Raw genomic sequence first — 24,458 nt, 5'->3', positions numbered from 1 at the left:
AAGTAATTCAGAAGAATCTATCTGCTTGTCATCTTTGTTACCCCTACAATATCCTGGCAGTTAGCAGAACATGCTTCCAGGATCTTGTATTTTGCTAGTTTTAACTATCTAGCAAACCAGTAGAGGGAAAATAAAAAGTTAATTCTTTACTTAAACTGAGATTTTGTTTTAAAACTTTCTGATTTTATGACTCACCCTAGCAACAGAGCAAATTATTTATAATTTCATTTAGTATTATATAATTATATATATAACAAATATCCCATCTCTTTTATTTATAGACAAATCTATCCTTATTCAATAATATCTTAGGAAAATTATTAAACACAGTCTATTCTTCAGAAAACATCGTATTGATTTCTGTCCCCCACTGAAAAAAGGAGAGTTTGTTATTTCCATGTGTCATTTCCAACTTCTCTGGATCTCCCAATCTAAGTAACCTGGAAAATTTCTTCCTTGCCTAACTATTGTTTGCGGTTTTTTTTTCAGAACGTGCAATTTTGATGTATTTGAAATCTGATAAAACCAGACATTTTTTTTATCTTGAATGTGAAGTGTCATACAGTTAAATAATTTAACTCAGCATTTTGGCTATAAGCTTATCTGTTATTTCAAATCTATTAGATTTAGACTAATTTTCCTGTTGATAGACCAGAAGAAAAAGAAATACCCAAAATCAGATTTACCCAAATAAGAATTTAATTTCTAGAAAGAACAATGGGAAAGAAATCATTAAAGCTATATATTTGAAGTGACTTGGGTTCCTTCATCTTGAACATACAATAGTGGTTTGAGGAGTTGATGAGGTAGTAACTTCATTTTTTTTTTTCCTAATTCACATGAAGAGAAAATCCTTACCAACAATCAAAGGATTTCCAGAAAAAAAAAATCATGACAGTAAGCAATGGTGTAATTTACACTTGCTTGGGTGTTTGATCCTAAGTCCCTTCAGTAACTCAGACTCTCTGAGAGCTGGGCATTGCCATGCAAATGACGTGCCAGTCGGAAAGGTCCCAGGGAGGTACCCCCCAAAAGGAGATGGACCTCCTGCCCTCTCGGACAGAGGCAGAAGTCCTGAGACGGCCCCACCCTTGTTGCTGTCGGGCAGAGGTATGGGACCTAAAAGACGACGAGGGTTGGAAGCGTATTCCGGTTCGGCGTCACAGGCAGCCCCCCTCCCTGCCTGCTTTGTCTCCCCAGGTGCCCCTCCGTAATAGGTTTGAGGCCCTGGATCTTGAAGAAGAGGTAGGTGAGGAGGTGGTGCCAAGCCTGCCTACAAGATCACGTAGGAAGAGGCAGTTGACTTCACAACTTAAGACTGCCTCTGATAAGAAAGAAAGGAGGGTGATTGTAATAGGAAATTCCCTTCTGAAAGGAACAGAGGGCCCAATATGCAGAGTTGACCCTCATCTTAGGGAAGTTTGTAGTCTACCTGGAGCCCGGATCAAGGATATCGCTAGAGAGCTCCCCAAACTGGTGCACCCGACGGACTACTACCCACTGCTGGTCTTCCAGACAGATGGGGAGGAAGCTGCTTCCCGTAGTCTGAGGGGAATGAAGAATGATTTCAAGGTCTTGGGAAGGATGGCGAAAGACTCAGGGGCTCAAGTGATCTTCTCTTCACTCTTTCCATCTTCAAGTGACGATGTGGGATGGAATAGGAAAATTCAGTCTCTAAATGGTTGGCTCCAAGACTGGTGCTACAGGCAGGGCTTTGGATTTTTTCATAATGGTTGGCTTTATAAGACACCAGTCCGGACAGTGTCACGCGGGAAAGGTTTATCTCGCAGGGGCAAAAGGATGCTGGGTCAGGAATTAGCTGGGCTCATTTGGAAAGCTTTAAACTAGGCTCGAAGGGGGATGGGGTTGTAGCTGGGCTTGTCCCAGTGGGGCAGCATTCTAAAACTGATGAGGACCGGGTGGCCTCCTATGCCCTTAGGGAGAAATGGGTGTGCTCTGCTCGCTCCCTGAAATGCCTGTACACCAATGCACGCAGCATGGGGAATAAGCAGGAGGAGCTAGAATCCTATGTTCGGTCGGGAGGTTATGATCTGGTGGCAATTACAGAAACATGGTGGGACAGTTCACATGACTGGAATGTGGTCATGGATGGCTATGCCCTTTTCAGGAAAGACAGGCCAGCCAGGCGTGGTGGTGGAGTTGCTCTCTGTGTGAGAGAGCAACTACAATGTACTAAATTCTGCCCAGGAGTGGATGACGAGCGAGTTGAGAGTGTAAGGGGCAGGCTGGCAGGGGTGACACCGTTGTGGGCGTCTGTTACAGACCACCAGATCAGGGTGAGGAAGTTGATGAGGCCTTCTATGGGCAGCTGAGGGTGGCCTCACAGTCACAGGCCCTGGTTGCTGTGGGTGATTTTAACTTCCCTGATGTTTCCTGGAAGGACCATTCAGCCAGCCAGCCACAGTCCAGGAGATTCCTCCAGTGCATTGATGATAACTTCCTCATGCAGATGGTGGAGGAGCCGACTAGGAGAGGTGCACTGCTGGATCTCATCCTCACTAACAAGGAGGGTCTGGTCGAAGCAGTAAAGGTTGAGGGCTGCCTGGGTTGCAGTGACCACGAGATGGTGGAGTTCAGCATCTTGTGTGGCAGGAACAGAATAGCAAGTAGAATTGCAACCCTGGACTTTAGCAGGGCTAACTTTGGCCTTTTCAAGCAATTGCTGGGGGAAATCCCATGGGCAAGACTGCTTGAAGGAAAAGGGGCCCAAGACAGCTGGATTGCATTCAGAGATTGCTTCTTCCACGCTCAGGATCAGAGCATCCCCACACGTAGGAAGTCCAGGAAGGGAACCAGGAGGCCTGCGTGGTTGAATAGGGATCTGTTGGGTATGCTCAAGCAGAAGAGGAGAGTTTACAGGTCATGGAAGCAGGGGCTGGCCACTTGGGAGGAATATAAGGCTGCTGTTAGAAGATGTAGGAAGGCAGCTAGGATAGCCAAGGCCTCCTTAGAATTACAGCTGGCAAGAGGGGTCAAGGACAGCAAAAAGAACTTTTTCAAATACATAGCAGATAAAACTAATACCAGAGGCAATGTAGGCCCACTGATGAATGGGGTGGGTGCCCTGGTGGCAGAAGATACAGAGAAGGCAGAATTACTGAATGCCTTCTTTGTCTCTCTCTTCTCTGCCGGAGGCTGTCCTGGGGAGCCCTGTACCCCTGAGACCCCGGATGAAGCCAGGTCAATGGAGGAGTTTGCTTTAGTCGATGAGGACTGGGTTAGGGAGCAGTTAAACAGTCTGGACATCCATAAATCCATGGGTCCAGATGGGATGCATCCGCGGGTGCTGAGGGAGCTGGCTGAAGTCATTGCTGGACCGCTCTCCAACATCTTTTCCAAGTCTTGGGAAACAGGAGAGGTGCCCGAGGATTGGAGGAAAGCAAATGTCACTCCAGTATTCAAAAAAGGCAAGAAGGAGGACCCAGGTAATTATAGACCGCTCAGCCTCACCTCTGTCCTTGGGAAAGTAATGGAACAGCTTATCCTTGGTGCCATCTCAAGGCATATCAAGGATAAGAGGGTTATTAGGGGCAGTCAGCTTGGCTTTACCAAGGGTAAGTCATGCTTGACCAACCTCATAGCCTTTTATGAGACTGTAACAAGGTGGATGGATGATGGCAGAGCGGTGGATGTGGTCTACCTTGACTTCAGTAAAGCCTTTGACACAGTCTCCCACAGCATCCTCACAGCTAAGTTGAGGAGGTGTGGTCTAGACAACAGAGTAGTGAGGTGGGTTGCAAACTGGCTTGAGGAGAGAAGCCAGAGAGTGGTAGTCAATGGTGCGGAGTCTAGTTGGAGGCCAGTATCTAGTGGAGTGCCTCAGGGGTCAGTGCTGGGGCCAATATTATTCAATATATTCATTAATGATTTAGACGAGGGAATTGAGTGTACTATCAGCAAGTTTGCTGATGACACCAAGCTGGGAGGAGTGGCTGACACGCCAGAAGGCTGTGCTGCCATCCAGCGGGACCTGGACAGGCTGGAGAGTTGGGCGGGGAATAACCTAATGAAATTTAACAAGGGCAAGTGTAGAGTCCTGCATCTGGGCAGGAACAACCCCAGGTCCCAGTACAGGTTCGGAAATTACATATTAGAGAGCAGTATAGGGGAAAGGGACCTGGGGGTCCTGGTAGACAACAGGATGACCATGAGCCAGCACTGTGTCCTTGTGGCCAGGAAGGCCAATGGCATCCTGGGGTGTATTAGAAGGGGGGTGGTTAGTAGATCGAGAGAGGTCCTCCTTCCCCTCTACTCCGCCCTGGTGAGACCCCATCTGGAATATTGTGTCCAGTTCTGGGCCCGTCAGTTCAAGAAGGACAGGGAACTGCTGGAGAGGGTCCAGCGCAGGGCAACCAAGATGATTAAGGGAGTGGAGCACCTCCCTTATGAAGAAAGGCTGAGGGAGCTGGGTCTCTTTAGTTTGGAGAAGAGGAGACTAAGGGGGGACCTTATTAATGTTTATAAATATATAAAGGGTGAGTGCCATGAGGATGGAGCCAGGCTCTTCTCGGTGGCAAACAATGATAGGACAAGGGGTAATGGGATCAAGCTGGAACACAGAGGTTCCACTTAAATTTGAGAAAAAACTTCTTCTCAGTAAGGGTGACGGAGCGCTGGAACAGGCTGCCCAGGGGGGTTGTGGAGTCTCCTTCTCTGGAGACATTCAAAACCCGCCTGGACATGTTCCTGTGTGACCTCACCTAGGCGTTCCTGCTCCACCAGGGGGATTGGACTAGATGATCTTTTGAGGTCCCTTCCAATCCCAAACATACTGTGATACTGTGAAACTTGCCCATCAAGCCTCTAAAGTGTGGCTTTTGTTTTTCAGCAACAAGATCATTTCAGATGTGTGTTTGCTTCTTTTTTTTTAATAACCCACTCTTTTCTCTTAATTGATGTATCTGAAATACAACATTCAAATGGTAAATCGTGAAATCTTTATGAACAAGCCCTATGTATTTTCATGCAAGTTTTAAATTTAGCAGCTACTAAAGCTGAAAAATGAGTAAGTCAGTAACAAATAGTCTTCTGAGTATTTTTTTTAGTCTACCTTAGCTGGAATTCACATATGATGAAAGCAAAGAAAGGGGCTCTGTGGTTAAGCAAAAAGAATCAACAAACACAAGACACTGCATCACTGTTTCAGGAGATATTCTGAGGTCATTAGAAGTATCTGCTGCATAGAGGAGTGTGTGTAAATGAGAGGCTGTTTTTATGCGGGCTGCTGAGGTTTAAAATAATAATCTCAGAAAATATCATTGCTGAACTATCAAATAATGCTATTATCTGTTTTTAGATCTCTGTCTTACAGAGATCAAGAGAGGCTTGTATCTCTTTGACAGAGTTCGCAACACAAGACAGCTGTTGCTAATCACAGCCTTTGATTTTATTTTCCTCTTGTCTGCACCAGCAATTTCAGAAATCAGACCATAGACACTTGAGTAGAGACAATTTTGTAATACTTATTCTGCAACTTCAGGAGCCATTTACCAGCTTGTGTAGCCTTCTGTGTTCAGTTAACTTTTGCCAAAACCTTGCTGTTTTTGACTCTACAGATGTCAATGAAGGGGTCTGCCCTCACTGAAGCTTAACCTAGAGACCACATTAAACCTTTATGCCAAGGGTTCCCTTGGAGTAATTTGTATTTCTACATGTAGCTAAAATAAGAGCGAATGTCTTCAAAGGATTGATCTCATTCCTAGAGAATCTGTAAACAATCGACTTTTTTTTTAACTCGGTGGAATTTTTTTCCAAAATTTTATACTCATGGATACTTTATTCAGATTTACAGAATCTTGCTCACTCAGCACTGCCCGAAAAGAGCTTATCAGCAAATAATGAATGAATAATTTAAAATAATGCTTTTTCAAATATAAACATCTCTCAGGTTATATCCTACAGCAATTCTCTTAACTGTATGTAAGTACAGGTTTGATCAAATGGTCTTATTACCATATTCTGCTAAATATATAAAACTGTTGTTTGTTTGTTTGCTTTCTACCCAATTACTACTTTTTTTGGTTATTTATAAAGCAATCTGAAGCAACCACTGTGTACTGATTTTGACTATCCTAATGTATACAATCCATCAAGAAAAAAAATTACACTAGACCACAGAAATCAGCAGATTAATACAAATGGCAAATGCAACCCTTGAAAGGCAGTTACTAGATGGTAGCAGGAAACCTGCAGTTCTGGGAATAATTCCATGCCAAGCACGGAATATTGCTAGGAAATCAATTACAGAAACTTTCCAAGACTGCATTTTGCATTACTGAATAAGTATTTCACTTCCACCGAACGGATCTTTTTGTTTCACTGCTCAAAACCTGTAGAGATGCTTTGTATTTTTTACTACTCATTAATATAACAAGCTCATTAAAGTAAATGAAGCTTAATTTAATCATATTTGGGCACTATATTGGATAGATTATTGCATTTGTCTTTTAAATAGTTTGTCTTTCATTCTACTATTGTCATCAAATAGTATTCTGAATAATTATCACATTGCCATTATGAAGTAACAGCACTATTACATTCTTATTAAGAACTTCAAGTCACCTATAGCATTTACACAAAATACCACAAATCTAGTCAAAGCACCTCAGGCTATGCAGCAAGAAGGTAACTCCCTATAGCACTGTGTGTATTTCTAAGGTCTTTACCATTGGGATGATGACGTTATCTCAGTTTTATATTCACTAGTCAGGAGGTAAATGTCAGCTGGAATCATTTAATCTCATTTTTTTACACCTTTCATTTTGCTTGATAGGCTTTTTCCACATTGTAATTTATTGCTCTTACTGATGAAGTATAGAGCACAAAGCTGTGAGTGTAATCAAGGCTAATGGTGAACCAAACACCATGTGATAATAAATCAGCAAGAAAAAAATACTGTAGAGATAAATGCAGATGTTTACCATTTCAGTTTGAATACTATTAAAACAACTGTTTAGGTAAACTATAAAACTGTAAGCAACGACCAAAAAAATATCAATAGTATCTTTTGTCCTTTTGTAAACTAAAACTTCAGACAACCAGGTAAATTTGGGGCTCTTTTGCAATAAAAAATGCATTTTTAATCACAGTATGTAGCAGTAAAGAGATCAAAACATAATCTGAAGAAAGTAGGTCGAAGAAAGACATCTGAATTATATAAGCAGGGGCCTACATTTTCAAAGACAAAGCTCCCAGTAATCCTGCCACTTTATCTTTTAAAACTTACTACACCAGAGAAAATCTGGCAACTCCTACATGAAGAAGCTGTAGCACAATCACGTTGACTTTTCTGAGTTACTGAAATGTCTTTACTTTATTCTGATAGAACTTTGTTGTTGTTTTTAACTGGTCTTTTATTTTCTAAAAATACAGTACCTGTGAAAAAAGCAACTACTCTGTTTCCCCGAAAATAAGACCTACCCTGAATAGAGGCCCTAGCATGTTTTTTTCAGGATTTTTGAGGATGCTCGAAATATAAGCCCCACTCCAAAAATAAGCCCTAGATACAGTTCATTAAAAAGTCAATTTAAATAGTGGCCAGGCAGCTATACATGTAAAAAAGAAAGCATCTTCTAGAGCAAAAATTAATCTAAGATCCTGTCTTACTTTCAAGGGAACAGGATATAAGAAAACACCTCAAGAGGTTGCCCAAGGACAGCTACAAAACCTACTTGAAGTAAAAAAAAATCTCATTCACTTCAATAGCTTTTGTGAAAGGCCTTGAGACAAAATTTAGAACACGTAATAGCTAATAATGGGTACATTCAAATAGGAGTTTCAATTCTAGTTTTTGTGAGGTTTTTGTTTATTTTGTTTTGTATTTAAAAATTGCAAGCCTGCATAGTGTCAATAAAAATGGTTAAGTGTATGATCTTTTCATCCTTCTAATAAGATTAAAGAACTGTTAGACTATATTTACAGTACCTTTGGATATTGTTTGACAGGGATCAGAACTCTTTCTGACAGCTTTATGTTTTTGTTGCTGATAACATCAAGATATTTCTTTTCTTCATCTTCCTTCTTGCCTTCAGAACCCTGAAATTTTTCAATTTCTGAAAAATATTAAAAAAGAGAGCAATCAGTGACATGATATTATCATCCTCAGAAAATTTAAACTTACACATTATAATACAGACTCTGCACTGAACACCTCTGCTGTCTGCATTCATGTGACATGTAATGCTATCTTTGAAAAACCTGGACTGTCACCAGCACTGCAGAGACAGAGGTGACAGTTCACAGGTCACACTCCAAGATTCCTCCTCAGCTGAAACCGAAGCCAAATCATCTCAGTAGGAGCAGGAACAGATGAGGCTTATGATTATGTCTATCAGTCTTTTGAAGAGGATCAAATCATCACAGCTTGATGCTATTTTATAAATGTGACCTGCCAGAATCAAGTCACATTCTGCATAAAATGGCTAACTTTCAGTAAGAGCAGTAGAAAACTGAAGACACTTCTTGATGTTACAGACCTAAATTCAAATATTTCTGAACTATGTAAAGGCTCAAATGCCTCTGTTATAAGCTCCATCAAAACGCCTCAGAGAACAAACCTAGAAGAACAGAGATGGGGTACACCTTCCCTAATTTAGGATGAAAAAGTTAAACAATTACTAAACACATCTGGAGGACAAGTTTCATTTTTCTAAAATACTTTAATACACCTGGAAAAAATGTGGTAAGCTGCATTGAGTGGGAGCAAGAATCCATTAAGCATGAGCTTACCAAGGAAATATTCTGCACTAAAATACTTGGCTCAGACAGGTTTAAAAGATAGAAAGTACATTTACGATATTTGTAACAAAATTTTACAAAGGTCTGTGTGACAGGGTTGCAGAGTTGAGAAACAAAGGTGAATAAAGGATGGAAAAGTGTTGCAAGTGCAGTCAGTATTGGAATGAGATGAATGAATGAATGAATGAATGAATGAACGAATTAATTTCTCAGAGGCATTGTGAACACCAGTAAGCAAGGCAGTTCTCAAAGACAAGTGAGGAAAGTTATCTATTTGTACACATAAATTAAACTAAAATGATAGAATCTTTTAGATTTGAAAAGACCCTTAAGATCATCGAGTCCAACGGTCAATCTAACACTGCCAAGTCCATCACCATGTCCCTAAGCACTACATCAACACGTCTTTTAAACACCTCCAGGGATGGTGACTCAAGCACTTCCCTTGGTAGCCTATTCCAACATCTGAAAACAGTTTCTGTGAAGAAGTTTTTCCTAATATCCAATTTATAACCTGAAGCCATTTTTTCTTGGCCTATCTCTTGTTGCTTGGGAGAAGAGACCAACACCCACATCGCTACAAACTTATTTCACTTGTAGAGAGCAAGAAGGTCTCCCCCCAGCCTCCTTTTCTCCAGGCTAAACAGCCCCACCTCCCTCAGCTGCTTCTGACAAGACTTGTGTTCCAGACCCCTCAGCAGCTTCATTGCCCTTCTCTGAACTCTCTCCAGCACATCAATGTCTTTCTGGCAGTGACGGGCCCAGAACTGAACACAGGATTCAAGGTGCAGCTTCAGCAGTGCCAGGTACAGGGGGACGATCACTTTCCTGGTCCTAAGCCACACTATTTCTGATGCAGGCCAGGACCCTGTTGGCCTTAAATGACATTAAACTCTTTCTCTTAAGGCAGCTTTGAACAGACATGGAAGACTGCGTGGTCACTAGGCAAGAAGGAGGAGACCTAAAGCTGGGGAAAAACAGCTCCCCTTCCAAACTCATGCAAGCCCCTCTGATTCTCCCCTTCCCAGTCTTGCATTTGCTTTTTGACTGAGAGCACATAGAAGTTCTGCAATAAAAGTGGTATCTTTGCTCAAGGGAATGGAAAACTACTTCAGCTGGGCTTTTCAGTCGTTACTACTGTGTGAACAAGAGTGCAGGGCAGAGAGAATCTGCTGCACGAGGACACTGGCAAGGGCCCTGTGTGCTCAGGCCGCTGCTGCTCAGAGGCCAGGAACCGCCTTCCTGCCTTCTCAGTTCTGCCGGCACAAGTCCTGTTTGCAGTGCGAGATGGCGTTGGAGGAGGACTCGCCGAGTGATGGCACCTCTTCCCCTGCGCCAGCACCAGCCAGGAGCCCCAGGACACGCTGCTGGATGCTTCTGACGACCTAATGTGCCCAATCTGCCAGGACAGCATTCAGGACCAAGCTTCCGTGAGCCGGTGCGGGCACCTTTTCTGCTATGCCTGCATTTTGGAGTGGTCCCGCAGAACAGCCGTCTGCCCCCTCTGCCGGTGGCCTTTCTACTACATCTACCGCAAAGTGGGAGATGGTACCTACACAGTGTACGACGTCCAGCCCAGCACCAGCTCCACCAGCCATGCTCGAGAAGGGACAGCTGGGCCCCGCTCTGCGGAAAGGAACAGGCATCATTCCCCTGGCCGCCAGCCCCGCAGCGACCGTGGCGGTGGCCGCGCCGAGGCCCCAGAGAGGCGGCACGACGATGCCCCCAGCAGGGTTCAGCACGCCCGGGGCTACGACCCCTCGAGCAGCAGCAGGCGGCCGCAGAGCAGGGCTCAAGACACTGCCCGTAACACTGCTCGTGACGAGGGCCGAGCTCCAAGGCCTGAACGACACGGCCCAGTCACCTCTGGGAGGAGCGACCGCCATGAGCGGGGAGGCCGGCTTTCCGCCAGGGAACGGCAGGCGACAAGGAGCCGATCACGGCACAGGTCCCGCAGCCCTTTGGCGCCAAACGTGGCGGGAGCAGTGTCGTGTAGGAAGCCCAAAAGTCAATTTTAGGCAGACAACAAGTTCTAAAGCAGACTTTATTGTAGCTTTAAAAGTGTAACAAATAGAACTACTAGAAACAGTGTTTATACAATTATTTAGCACTCTGAGAACATAAAATACAGGTTCGTGTATCAGTTGAGGAGATTCCTGGGATACAGCAACATAAGAATAATGAGGATCCACAATGTGCACTCATACATTCACAAGAAACAGAACCAGAGGCCTCTCACTTCAGAGTACCCACAAGAAATAATCTCTCGCCTGTGTTAGGTGAGGGTCACACTTGCCTGGGTTAGGCAAGGAATCATTCAAGGATATATCCAGTAAATTACCACTCACCAAAGGAGGAGGTGAGGCACTCTCAGTCCCGAGAAGTCTCCTTAGACAGCGTCCCAGTCTAAGGAGAGGGCTCCAGTTCACAGACCCGCTGCTCCGAGAAGACCACTCAAAGGGGATCTTCGGCAGGGACCCCATTTTGTAGCCTGGTCAGATGTGGCTGTCGGCATTACAACATGGTCCAGAAGCTTCTCCGCTTCTCTGGGCACCTCTTTTGTTGAGGACCCTGTCAACTGACCGAGGGTCCCATCTCTCCTGCCCCACCAGCTGGTGGAGGTGAAGTCACCCTGACCCGGTGTCAGGGACAATGTGACTGACAGCACCTTGGTACCACCCTAGGTGTGTACGTGGGAACAGGCACAGTGGGACACAAAAGGTGCTAAAGAGCAATCAACTGCCGTGTTGAAGGCTCCAGATCTCAGGGGGATGTGCAACTGCCACACAATCCACCTCATGACCACAGTCATGATCTGACAGGCTACTTTGGAGTGGCAATGCAGTCACCTCTTGCCTCCAAAGTCAAAAGGGGGCATTCTGTTGGTGAATTTTAATGCCCACTGTGGATCTTCATACCTTAAGTGTAATTTTTTTGTTGTACATTATCATTACAATTCAACATACTAATAAAGAATAGAATGATGCAAATTACAACAATTACAGTTGTTACCAAAAACTGGAGGAGGCTGGTTAACCATCCTGATAAGGAAAACAAATGCATTGAAAGTTTTTTCACCAGTTAGTCTCCAGTACAGCAACAATTGTTCCTGAGTCCTCTGTTATTTTCCTTGTAGTAGTTCTTGTGATGGCACCCAGATGCTTGGAGTGTACACACAGCTTACTGTACATACCTTTTTCCTTCAATAGGATCAAGTGCAATATGACCTGGCTTTGGACAATCCTTCTGTTTTCATGCAGCTGATGATTTATGGAGCCTATGCAATGTCATACATAGAGTTCATTAGTGTTTCCAGTTGCAGGCTTTGCCTCCTGAATGACCTGTTGGTGTCACCCTGGTGTGACTCTCATTCCAAAGTCTGACTCTAACCACCCAGTCTCAGCTGGAGCTTTTTCCACCCTGTCCATATGTCCCTTGGTAGGAGTGGCAGGATTGTCCATCTTCCTTGTGTCCTGCAAGAGAACACAAGAACAGGCCTCGGTCCCTTGGAACCAGGCTTTTAGAGTTAGAAGTCTCGGATTATCCACTGGACGCTAATGCGGTGGGTTTTCCATTTTCACCAAGGGCCTCCCAAGCATATAAGTCTCTAGGTTTTGCTAAAGTCATGGGCACAATACCAGTGGAAGGTAGTTTCACCATAACATGCCAGCCCACTTGTGGTATTACTGGAGGCTGGTCTTTTCCTTTGTTCGCTATAAAGTCATTGGCTGTTAGTGGCCTCTCAGGACAAGATACCCAGATTTTGGGGCTTTCATTTTGCTGCACTTGGCAGGGGACATTATGGAGTGCAGGTTGTTTAAACTGCATCAGCCCAGGACTAAACTAAAAGCAGTTTCTACCCCGCAACTCCAAATTAAAAAACAAAACTGTAAACTTACACATTTCAGCAACCAAGTATGTGCATAGGGCATTGGCAAGAACTCACTTAGCAGGCTGGGGAGGCCTGAGGTCCCGATCTGCGGCTTTTAGTTTTATATCTCATTTCATTCCCCTCGCAGGTTGCCAAAGGGTTGATGTTCCGTTACTCCTCAGTGTGTAGGAGGCAGTTGCCGGCATTCTGCTTGTGTTCTGGGTTTTCCCCTTCAACAATTCCACCAGCTCCCATATATGCTCAGTGGAAAGCTTGTGCAGCAGCACTCGGGGCAGGCCCAAGGCCACAGGTTGCCTCATGCCACTAGTCCGACCGGCCATGGAAGGGCTCAGATTCCCAGGACGGGGGGCCGTCTGGGGAGAGGCTCGCGGCTGGTTTGCCAGACCCTCCTTCTCCTGTCTGTGCCACCACCCAGGTCCACCCATCCCATTTCACACCTGTAGGTGTACTATATCATGCAGGATTTCAGCCCAGGTTAATACATGCACAGATGGATTTCAGGAGGTTTGCTTGTTATGCTCAATAGCCTCCTGAATTCCCTCCCTGAGGGACTGGACATGTATCTTTAAAATGTCCAGCAGTCCTCTGAGGAGCAGCTGAAGGTGGGGTGGATTTACCAGCGAAGCCATGTGGATTTCTTGCCGCTCTCTCTAAAAAATTGCTGGTATACAAGCAACCTTTTGAACGCCCTCAGCCAGCTCTGAAAATCCTCTTCTCCTAATGGTGACGGGCTCCCCACGTTCCTTGGGATCCACGCCACCAGGCCAGTAAGCCACATGAGATGTTATGGGCTGATCACCAACCGGACCATCACTTCAAAACACACCACATCCCCAAAGTCTGCAGCTCGCATGTTATTCAAAAATATGCAATTCCCCACCGCTGGCCCGTAAGTCAAACACAACAAAGATGTTCAGTTTCTCTTTCACCCTGGTTCCGTGAGAATTTAGCTTAAAATGCACAGAGCTGGGGACCTGCTACTAGTGTCAGAAATGATACTACTTTACAAATAAACTGCTCCTCCTAAGAATTGCACAGAAAAGCTCAGGGCTTGTGCCTTGTGGGTGTGGCCCCCAAAAACATTGTGATGTCCTCAAAGAGTCATTGTGACCCGCATGACACCAGGCCTTTTAAGGCCCGGGGCAGCCCTGAAGGGCCAAAGCCTTGGCCTCATCCGCCAGGGAGAGACGTCTGCAGGTGGGCGACCAAAGGAACCCCATCCTGAAGGCTTCCTTCGGAGGGCAGAGAGGATCTGCTGCACGAGGACACTGGCAAGGGCCCCGGGTGCTGGTCCCGACTTGCCGCACCCCCACGCTCAGGCCGCTGCTGCTCAGAGGCCAGGAACCGCTTTCCTGCCTTCTCAGTTCTGCCGGCACGTGTCCTGTTTGCAGTGTGAGATGGCGTTGGAGGAGGACTCGCCGAGTGATGGCACCTCTTCCCCTGATGCCAGCACCAGCCAGGAGCCCCAGGACACGCCGCTGGATGCTTCTGACGACCTAATGTGCCCAGTCTGCCAGGACAGCATTCAGGACCAAGCTTCCGTGAGCCGGTGCGGGCACCTTTTCTGCTATGCCTGCATTTTGGAGTGGTCCCGCAGAACAGCCGTCTGCCCCCTCTGCCGGTGGCCTTTCTACTACATCTACCGCAAAGTGGGAGATGGTACCTACACAGTGTACGACGTCCAGCCCAGCACCAGCTCCACCAGCCATGCTCGAGAAGGGACACCTGGGCCCCGCTCTGCGGAAAGGAACAGGCATCATTCCCCTGGCCGCCAGCCCCGCAGCGACCATGGCGGTGGCCGCGCCGAGGCCCCAGAGAGGCGGCACGACGATGCCCCCAGCAGGGTTCAGCACACCCGGGGCTACGACCCCTCGAGTAGCAGCAGGCGGCCGCAGAGCAGGGCTGAAGACACTGCCCGTAACACTGCTCGTGACGAGGGCCGAGCTCCAAGGCCTGAACGACACGGCCCAGTCACCTCCGGGAGGAGCGACCGCCATGAGCGGGGAGGCCGGCTTTCCGCCAGGGATCGGCAGGCGACAAGGAGCCGATCACGGCACAGGTCCCGCAGCCCTGCCTGGCGCAGCGCTTGGTAGCACACCCTACCAATTAGGGTACTACTGTATGCCCTGCTACTAGTGCTCGACAGAAACGATACCACTTCACACCTAAACTGCTCCTCCTAACAACTGCAAAAATGGCAAATCCAACTATAAAGCTCAGGGCCAAGGATCTACTCTCCGTTACGGGACACGTCTGAAAATCCAAACGGACTCTTGCAAGGCCGCATAGGTTTATAATGACAACAGGACAGAAACTCGGGTCCTGCTTTTCAATACTGTTCTGTGTTACACTTGTCTATAAAATAAAATGCTGTGTTGAACATTTGATGCCAGTGTGTCGTTTCTGCTTTTATTGCATTTCCACAGGATGATCAGCTGAAGATTCGGTCGCTCTTTCTCCTTTCTGCCCTGGCACCAATGACTTCGTAGAAAACCTCTTGTCCTTCCACATCACCTGTTTCCCCACACTTTACTCCCAGTGTCCCCCAGAATCACTTCTCCCTTTACTGATCCGAGCCAGGACCCTGCTGGCCTTAAATGACATTAAACTCTTTCTCCTAAGGCAGCGTTGAAGAGACTTGGAAGTCTACGTGGTCACTAGGCAAGATGGAGGGGACCTAAAGCTGGGGAAAAATGGCTCCCCTTCCAAACTCCCACCAGCCGCTCTGATTCTCCCCTTCCCAGTCTTGCACTTTCTTTTTGACTCAGAGCACAAGGAGGTTCTGCAATAAAAGTGGTGTCTTTGCTCAAGGGAGTGGAAAACTACTTCAGCTGGGCTTTTCAGTCGTTACTACTACGTGAACAAGAGTTTGCAGGTTCACCAAGAGTAAGGCTACCTGTGGGATTTCAAACGGTTTCACTTTAATGTTTAACTCATTCCCTCCCTCATGATTGTGTTTAGCTTGCTAGTTTTCTGTGCAGTCACTTATACGTGAAAGAAAATTTTCCCTGAAGGAAAAATAAAAAATAGAGGTGACGGCCTCATGGATGATGAGACTCCCATGAGGTAAACCTGAATCTTCATAACCAGATAGAAACGTTCACACCTTCCCATGCCATGTGGCCCGCATGTGCTTTCTCAACTCGCACGAGTGTCTTTTGAGTCACACAATCACAGAACAGTCAAGGTGGGAAAGGATCTCCGGAGGTCATCCGGTCCAAGCTCCCCTGCTCAAGCAGAGCCACCTAGAGACGCTGGCCCAGGACCATAGACAGAGCCCAGGACCACGGCCACACAGCTTCTGAGTAGCCCTAAGGAGGGAGACTCCACAAGCTCCCTGGGTAACCTGTGCCAGCCTTTGGACACCCTCGCAGTAATAACGGGTTTCCTGATGTTCAGAGGGAAGCTCCTGTGCTTTGGTTTGTGCCCACTGTCACTGACCCCACCTCGAAAAGAGCCTGGCTCTGTCTTCTTTGCACCCTCTCTTCAGGTATTGAGCTACACTGAGAAAGATCTGCCCCAGAGTCTTCTCTTCTCCAGGCTACATGGCCTGGAGGCAGCTCTCTCAGCCCTTCCTCGCACAAGAGATGCTCCAGGCCCTTCACCAACCTCGGGAACCTTTGCAGTACTCTCTCCAGTATGTCCATCTCTCTCTTGCGCTGGGCAGCCCAGCACAGTAGCAGCATTGTTTCTAAAACAGAACGCAGCGCTGGCTATCAACAGTGAAACCTGGTGTGTGAATGCATGTGAAAACTACAGCTACGGGCTTCTGCTCGACAGTGGGGCAGTCTTGTGAGATGAGCTCCCTGGACGATTTTTGTTGTCTGAGGCCTGGGCTTGTGCCTTGTGGGTGTGGCCCCCAAAAGCATTGTGATGTCCCCAGAGAGTCATTGTGACCCGCATGACACCAGGCCTTTGAAGGCCTGGGGCAGCCCTGAAGGGCCAAAGCCTTGGCCTCATCCGCCAGGGAGAGACGTCTGCAGGTGGGCGACCAAAGGAACCCCATCCTGAAGGCTTCCTTCGGAGGGCAGAGAGGATCTGCTGCACGAGGACACTGGCAAGGGCCCCGGGTGCTGGTCCCGACCTGCCGCACCCCCACGCTCAGGCCGCTGCTGCTCAGAGGCCAGGAACCGCTTTCCTGCCTTCTCAGTTCTGCCGGCACGTGTCCTGTTTGCAGTGTGAGATGGCGTTGGAGGAGGACTCGCCGAGTGATGGCACCTCTTCCCCTGATGCCAGCACCAGCCAGGAGCCCCAGGACACGCCGCTGGATGCTTCTGACGACCTAATGTGCCCAATCTGCCAGGACAGCATTCAGGACCAAGCTTCCGTGAGCTGGTGCGGGCACCTTTTCTGCTATGCCTGCATTTTGGAGTGGTCCCGCAGAATAGCCGTCTGCCCCCTCTGCCGGTGGCCTTTCTACTACATCTACCGCAAAGTGGGAGACGGTACCTACGCGGTGTACGACGTCCAGCCCAGCACCAGCTCCACCAGCCATGCTCGAGAAGGGACACCTGGGCCCCGCTCTGCGGAAAGGAACAGGCATCATTCCCCTGGCCGCCAGCCCCGCAGCGACCGTGGCGGTGGCCGCGCCGAGGCCCCAGAGAGGCGGCACGACGATGGCCCCAGCAGGGTTCAGCACACCCGGGGCTACGACCCCTCGAGCAGCAGCAGGCGGCCGCAGAGCAGGGCTCAAGACACTGCCCGTAACACTGCTCGTGACGAGGGCCGAGCTCCAAGGCCTGAACGACACGGCCCAGTCACCTCTGGGAGGAGCGACCGCCATGAGCGGGGAGGCCGGCTTTCCGTCAGGGAACGGCAGGCGACAAGGAGCCGATCACGGCACAGGTCCCGCAGCCCTTGGCGCGAAACGTGGCGGGAGCAGGAGAGGAGGAGGGACCACCGTCAGGGGCGAGCTCTAAGCCCTGAAGAGCAAGTCCCAGCTTATCGCAGCTGGAGCGACCGCCATCAGTGGGAAGAAGGAGCTTCTGTCAGGGAACGGCAGGCGTCAAGGAGCCGATCCCGGCAGATCTCCGGCAGCCCTGAGCGCCCAACACGCTGGGACCATCCAAGGAGGAGGGATCTCTACGCGAGCCCTGCTCTAAGCCCCGAACGGCGAGTCCCAGCTTCTTCTGGGAGAACAGAACACCGTAGATGGGAAGGCCAAGTTTCCATCAGGGAACGGCAGGCCACAAGCAGCCGATCCCGGCACAGGTCCCGCAGCCCTTGGCGCCAAACGTGGCAGGAGCAGGAAACGAGGAGGGACCATGAAGAGGGGCGAGCTCTAAGCCCCGAACAGCAAGTCCCAGCTTCCTCCAGGCGGAGCTACCGCCGTCAGCGGGAAGGCCGAGGTTCCGCCAGGGATCGGCAGGCGACAAGGAGCCGATCCCGGCGGAGGTCCCGCAGCCCTGCCTGGCGCAGCGCTTGGTAGCACACCCTACCAATTAGGGTACTACTGTATGCCCTGCTACTAGTGCTCGACAGAAACGATACCACTTCACACCTAAACTGCTCCTCCTAACAACTGCAAAAATGGCAAATCCAACTATAAAGCTCAGGGCCAAGGATCTACTCTCCGTTACAGGACACGTCTGAAAATCCAAACAGACTCTTGCAAGGCCGCATAGGTTTTTAATGACAACAGGACAGAAACTCGGGTCCTGCTTTTCAATACTGTTCTGTGTTACACTTGTCTATAAAATAAAATGCTGTGTTGAACATTTGATGCCAGTGTGTCGTTTCTGCTTTTATTGCATTTCCACAGGATGATCAGCTGAAGATTCGGTCGCTCTTTCTCCTTTCTGCCCTGGCACCAATGACTTCGTAGAAAACCTCTTGTCCTTCCACATCACCTGTTTCCCCACACTTTACTCCCAGTGTCCCCCAGAATCACTTCTCCCTTTACTGATCCGAGCCAGGACCCTGCTGGCCTTAAATGACATTAAACTCTTTCTCCTAAGGCAGCGTTGAAGAGACTTGGAAGTCTACGTGGTCACTAGGCAAGATGGAGGGGACCTAAAGCTGGGGAAAAACGGCTCCCCTTCCTAACTCCCACCAGCCGCTCTGATTCTCCCCTTCCCAGTCTTGCACTTTCTTTTTGACTCAGAGCACAAGGAGGTTCTGCAATAAAAGTGGTGTCTTTGCTCAAGGGAGTGGAAAACTACTTCAGCTGGGCTTTTCAGTCGTTACTACTACGTGAACAAGAGTTTGCAGGTTCACCAAGAGTAAGGCTACCTGTGGGATTTCAAACGGTTTCACTTTAATGTTTAACTCATTCCCTCCCTCATGATTGTGTTTAGCTTGCTAGTTTTCTGTGCAGTCACTTATACGTGAAAGAAAATTTTCCCTGAAGGAAAAATAAAAAATAGAGGTGACGGCCTCATGGATGATGAGACTCCCATGAGGTAAACCTGAATCTTCATAACCAGATAGAAACGTTCACACCTTCCCATGCCATGTGGCCCGCATGTGCTTTCTCAACTCGCACGAGTGTCTTTTGAGTCACACAATCACAGAACAGTCAAGGTGGGAAAGGATCTCCGGAGGTCATCCGGTCCAAGCTCCCCTGCTCAAGCAGAGCCACCTAGAGACGCTGGCCCAGGACCATAGACAGAGCCCAGGACCACAGCCACACAGCTTCTGAGTAGCCCTAAGGAGGGAGAGTCCACAAGCTCCCTGGGTAACCTGTGCCAGCCTTTGGACACCCTCGCAGTAATAACGGGTTTCCTGATGTTCAGAGGGAAGCTCCTGTGCTTCGGTTTGTGCCCACTGTCACTGGCTAGTAGTATTCCTTGGAAATGTCTACTTTCTTCTTCTTCCTCCTTAGAGATTTTAAATGTAACCCCTGAAGCCTTTAGAGAGAAATTTACCTCCATGCTACGCACTGTACAAATCCTCACCTTTAATGCCCGCAGTAGGAGTACATGCTACAGACTCTTCAGGCCATGTGCAAAGATTCTCCAAGTCAATAATAAACAATGGTGTCCCATAAACATTCTAATTTCAAGTGCGACTGGTAGGAAGAGGAATTTTCTTAAAAGAGAGACGTTGTACAATAGATTAATTACTGGACCAAGACAAATGGTATTAAATTTCTGTCTTACACTGAAGTTGCCCTCTACTCTGCCCTCTTTGTGTCAGTGCATGACTAGGACCGCCACAGATCAGAAGGAGCATGATGCTGTCAGGAAGATACCCAGATTGGGATCAAGCTGCTGACTTGCTGGCTCACGGCCCTGAGGTGCAGCAAGTCGCCTCAGTTACAAATTGTAACCTGCGGACCAACTGGAAGAACTTACGCTCACATGGAACACACACTATGAAAATGTAACAAACATCTTTAGATTTTAAAACTGCATGTTTAGAAATGCAACCATTATGCATTTTGTGTTTATGGAAAGACAGAGGTATTCTAGGACTTGGGGAGCAATGTAAAAACAAGGTCCAGGATCAGCAGTATTCTTCCTCAACAGTACATTTTCAACAACATTCATTTCAGGCAAAAAGCAAAGAGGAAGCATTCCTTGAGAAGAAACTTCACACATTTTCCACCCACTTTTGCTCTGAGCTAACTAAATTAAAGCAGGGAGACAGAGACATATTCAATTACCTCCTACGGTACTGTCAATCCCCAGCCACGATTCATTCTTGCCTTTCATCAGTAACACAGAACTCTCACACTTGCTTCTTTATAATACACATGTATCTCATCCCTCTTAATTGGAAGAGAACATGCATATGACAGCCACACAAAAGAGGTCACCAATAGAGAAGAGTCACAGAGTAAAGGCATTTTTAACTTTTTTTAGAGGTAGTCTTCAATATGAAAATTGATCTTCAGCTCTCTCCAGACATGAAGCTGTAAAATTCTGGAAATATTGCCAGCCCATTCATGATTTTTTTTTTTTGAGAGGACTAGCCTCTTTTTCCTTCTCTTCACTAATTTAGCATAAAATGGAACAGCTGAGTAAGTACCTCTTAGTTTTTTTAAAACTATCTGCTTTACTCTTACAGTGCCAGTAAAATGATGTTAATTATAGTTCATTTCAAAGTACTTGACACCTATTATAAAACTTCTGTCACAAATATATTTTTCCATTGAAATTAGGCATCCCACAGCAAAAACATCCTTTTGCTACACTTAAAGTCATGTCAAAACTCATCAAAATGAACGTTCTTGTCAGCCTGTCCAACCTACCAAAAAATGAAATCCACAAGACATCCCTTTCTGCTGTCAACATTTGCCTCCCCCTTAAAGGAATCCTGTAAGCCTACCTCCCATCTCCTCTAGCTGGCTTTACTCATTCTTGTGTCTGCAGTACTGGCTTCATTAAAGAAGCATGAGCTTCTTTTACAAGGTCAGGCCCTTTTAAGTAGTGATAGGTTTCCATTAATGGGAGTGATTTCCAAATAGGGAATATCCCCAACCTCTTGCCTGTGTGTAGTATTATTATGTATAGCAAGGTTATCCAGTACTCTGAGACGTGCACTTTTTCTTCAGGTGAACGGAAGAATGTTTGAACTGAAAGAGGAAGAATGAGCCAATGCCAGTAAAAAATAACAGTTACTACATTGCTGTAATCTCTGTTTTAAAAAGAGCTTTTTCAATTAAAGATCATTTAAAAATTACACAGTTGGAACCCTAAATGCCTGCAATATTAAGATCACACAAAATCCCAGTGTATTCCTAACATAGCAAATAACTAAAAATATACATGAAGGCACATTTTCTAAGGTGTTTCAGTTTTAATCAAACAAAGGGCTATTGGATTTTGAGAGAAAATTTAAAAAAATAAAATAAAGAAGAAGCAGATGGCTCAATAAAAGCAGTTGCACAAATTAAAGTGAAGTTAATTCATGAGAAGGGAACATCCTAAGATGTTCCCAGTCATGAAAAGGACATCCAAACCCCTAAGGATAGGTAATTTAAAAGTAAAAGAAAAGTCACTCAGTGTCTAGTAGGAGTTGGAAGAGATTATCAGGACAGCGCAATCAGCCACAAGCTCTGAAAAATTAGTCAGTGGCCCACCGCATTCCCCCAGAAACACAGGCATCTGTTAACAACACTCCTCCACTCTGTGTACACATACTCAGTTAACTCACACAGCTAGTCTGATGATTAAGGGAGGATAAAGGAGTCATTCCCATTACAACAGACACAAGTAAGACAAAACCTCTGCTATTGATGAATTTAATACCTGTGAAAAAAGACCTGTGGGTCAAATCTACATGTCCATGTTATCTATTGCTGACAGATATGAACTGTACTGGTCTACACTCAAAATAACCAGAAGCTTTGTAACTGTATTAACTGAAGCTGAAATACTTTGGCTCTCAGGCAAGAAAAATGGCTTTTAAAATAATGTTGGGAAAGAAATCTAAAATACAAGTCAAAAAGGAATGACAGAGGCCTGTAAAATCAGGAATGGTAAGAGAAAGAACAGGAAAATGGGTATTCATTGCTTTTCAGGAGGGGAAAGCATCAATTTGACATGTTGCAGATTGCAAAGAAACAAAAAAAGTACTTTTACTTACAATGTGTAATTAATTACATTGTGGAACTACTGAAAGTATCCTTATTGATAAAATCAAGTATTTTACAGATTTTTCTCTTATTAAGATTCCATGATGTCCCGTAAGACAAGATATTCTACTGAAGGTCTTTTCAAGTTGGACACATCTAAAGATGCAGTGTCCATTAAAAGTTTCGTTCATACTGCGGGCTTTTTTTCATTGTTGCTCCTAACAACCATTATCCTCTATGAAGTTGACTATTTTACAAAATGTAGAGGAAACGTAGGGAAGTGATCATGCTCCTCAGTCAGTATTTACTAAACCGTATCTAAAAGGCTGGGTCCAGATTTGCCTCCTTCTTCCCTGGAACAGGAAGGACATTGACAAAGTGGAGTTCAGCAGAGGCCACTGCAGATGGCTGGGCTGGAGTACCTGACATGTGAGAGGAGGCTGAGGGAACTGGACCTGTTTATTGTGGATAAGAGACAGCTTTGGGGAACCTAACAGCAGCTCCCCAGTGCCTATCTGAAGACAGAGTCGGGCTTTTCACTGCAGTCTGTAATGGGGATGAGAGACAACAAGTTAAAAGTGAAACAAAGGTTTCTACTAGGAAAAACTTTTTCATCAGGAGGACAGCCCAGCAGTGCTGTAGGCTGCCCAGAGTTGATGTGCCATCTCTTCCGCGGGAAGCTTTCAAGATCCACCTGGATAAATCCCTGAGTGACCCAGTCTGACCCCATAGCTGGCTGTACTTTGAGCAGGAGGTTGGACTAGAGACCTCCTGAATTTCCTTCACACCTGAACACCCTGTGATCCTATAAATGCAATACCTTTCAGACCTATACTGTCAAATTTGCTTGAAGTTACCAAAATATTTAAATGTTACTGCAGATGAAGTTAGAAGAGAACACAGAAACAGAATGATCACATAATCCCTGTATCCTTATGAAACTTTTAAACAAAATTTAGCACATTGGTGGAGTCTTTCCCCAGTAAAAATAACAAGCAGCAATCATTCAAGGTCAGTATCAGCACATGCAGTATAAAGAAAATATCTGGAATGCATTTTGAGTGCAACGGCCTGCTGAATACAGTTGTAGAAAAAATTAAAGAGTCACAGCAATGTTAGCTACAATATATTATTTTTTGCTGTTGGGAGAACATTCCTATTGAAAGGACTGAATAATTACAACATTGATGAAATATATTTTTTATCAAATTGTTAAAAAGAAAGCAAGCCACCAGGTAAGATTTTAAAGACTAAGGGTCTTTCAAAAGTGCCTTTGAAGTCCAATGTATCTGTCTTTGTGGAGCTTCCCTACATAGGCTGTGATGCAAGTTTGATGTTGGCATCTGTTGTACTGCTAGAATGATGGAGTGCAGTTCACTAAGTAGCTGAACTCAGTACAGTTCTCCCTTCTTACCTTCAGAGCAGCTTAGATGATATTATGAATATGCCACCCGTTAGATGAAAGGCAAACTTGAAAGCTGCTGAAATATTTTTTTATTTAATTCTGGTTTTCTTTCATCTGAGAATGAAACTACTCACAAAAAGAGGAAGTAGAGACCATGAAGATCTAGTCAGACTAGAAAAAAAGAGAAAGCAAAACCCACCAAAAATATCAAGAGTGTATCTATTTCTGAACATATCTCTAGGCATCCTGCACTGCAATGATGCGTAAGAAAAATGAAGTAGTTCTTTGTCAACAAAGATTTTTGTAGCTTCTACTGTGTTAAAGTCCATTCAACAAGGCACTTTAAGACATGCTGAAGTGCTCTCCTAGATTGATCTGAAAACATCAATGCTGTATTTGTATGGTGCAGACCAGAGAAGTAGGGGTGAAAGATGAATCAATCAATGAAGGCACCAGTAAGTCCCCCATTGAGATGTTCATTAGCTATCCCTGACTATCTGAAAGCTGATGGTATTCGTGAGAGGGTGGCTCTGCCTAGCTGAAACAACTAGCAAAAAGGAAGCTTTTCTGCCTCTTCACCATTTCTGGAAAGAAGGAAACACTTTCTATCTTCAGTGCTGGAACTTTTTAGTGATAAAAATGTCCGCTATTCTGTCCTCAGAGCAAGAGAGAGATGAACAGCAGGTGGGTTGTTTTTTTTTTCCTTTGCTGGTCTTCCTTAGCTTTTTTGGGTTTTTTCTGTATTGTAAGGTAGAATAGCTACAGAATAAGACTGACATCTGGAAGTACACAGTATTGGAAATTATGAAAAGATGCTACTTACTGAAGGTAAGAACCAGTATAAAATTTTGCTTGGAGTTCAGGCTTCTCATGACCTCTCCTGG

General features: G+C 46.0%; 1 protein-coding gene across 1 annotated transcript in view; it reads right to left on the bottom strand.

Moving 5' to 3' along the window:
* The window catches only part of KHDRBS2 (KH RNA binding domain containing, signal transduction associated 2), a gene marked incomplete at both ends in the record, with an annotated part of 324,097 nt that overhangs the window by 243,218 nt on the left and 56,421 nt on the right, over positions 1-24,458 (bottom strand). Inside the window, one exon of the mRNA XM_082048177.1 lies at positions 7,945-8,072. Coding sequence (XP_081904303.1) covers positions 7,945-8,072 — 128 coding nt within the window. The remainder of the gene's footprint in view (positions 1-7,944; positions 8,073-24,458) is intronic.

Source organism: Streptopelia decaocto, assembly GCF_964273445.1.
Source record: "Streptopelia decaocto genome assembly, chromosome: 3".
In the NCBI taxonomy this organism is placed as follows: Eukaryota; Metazoa; Chordata; class Aves; order Columbiformes; family Columbidae; genus Streptopelia; species Streptopelia decaocto.
Note: the sequence above shows the minus strand (reverse complement) of the source record. Positions and strands in the feature narration are given on the sequence as shown.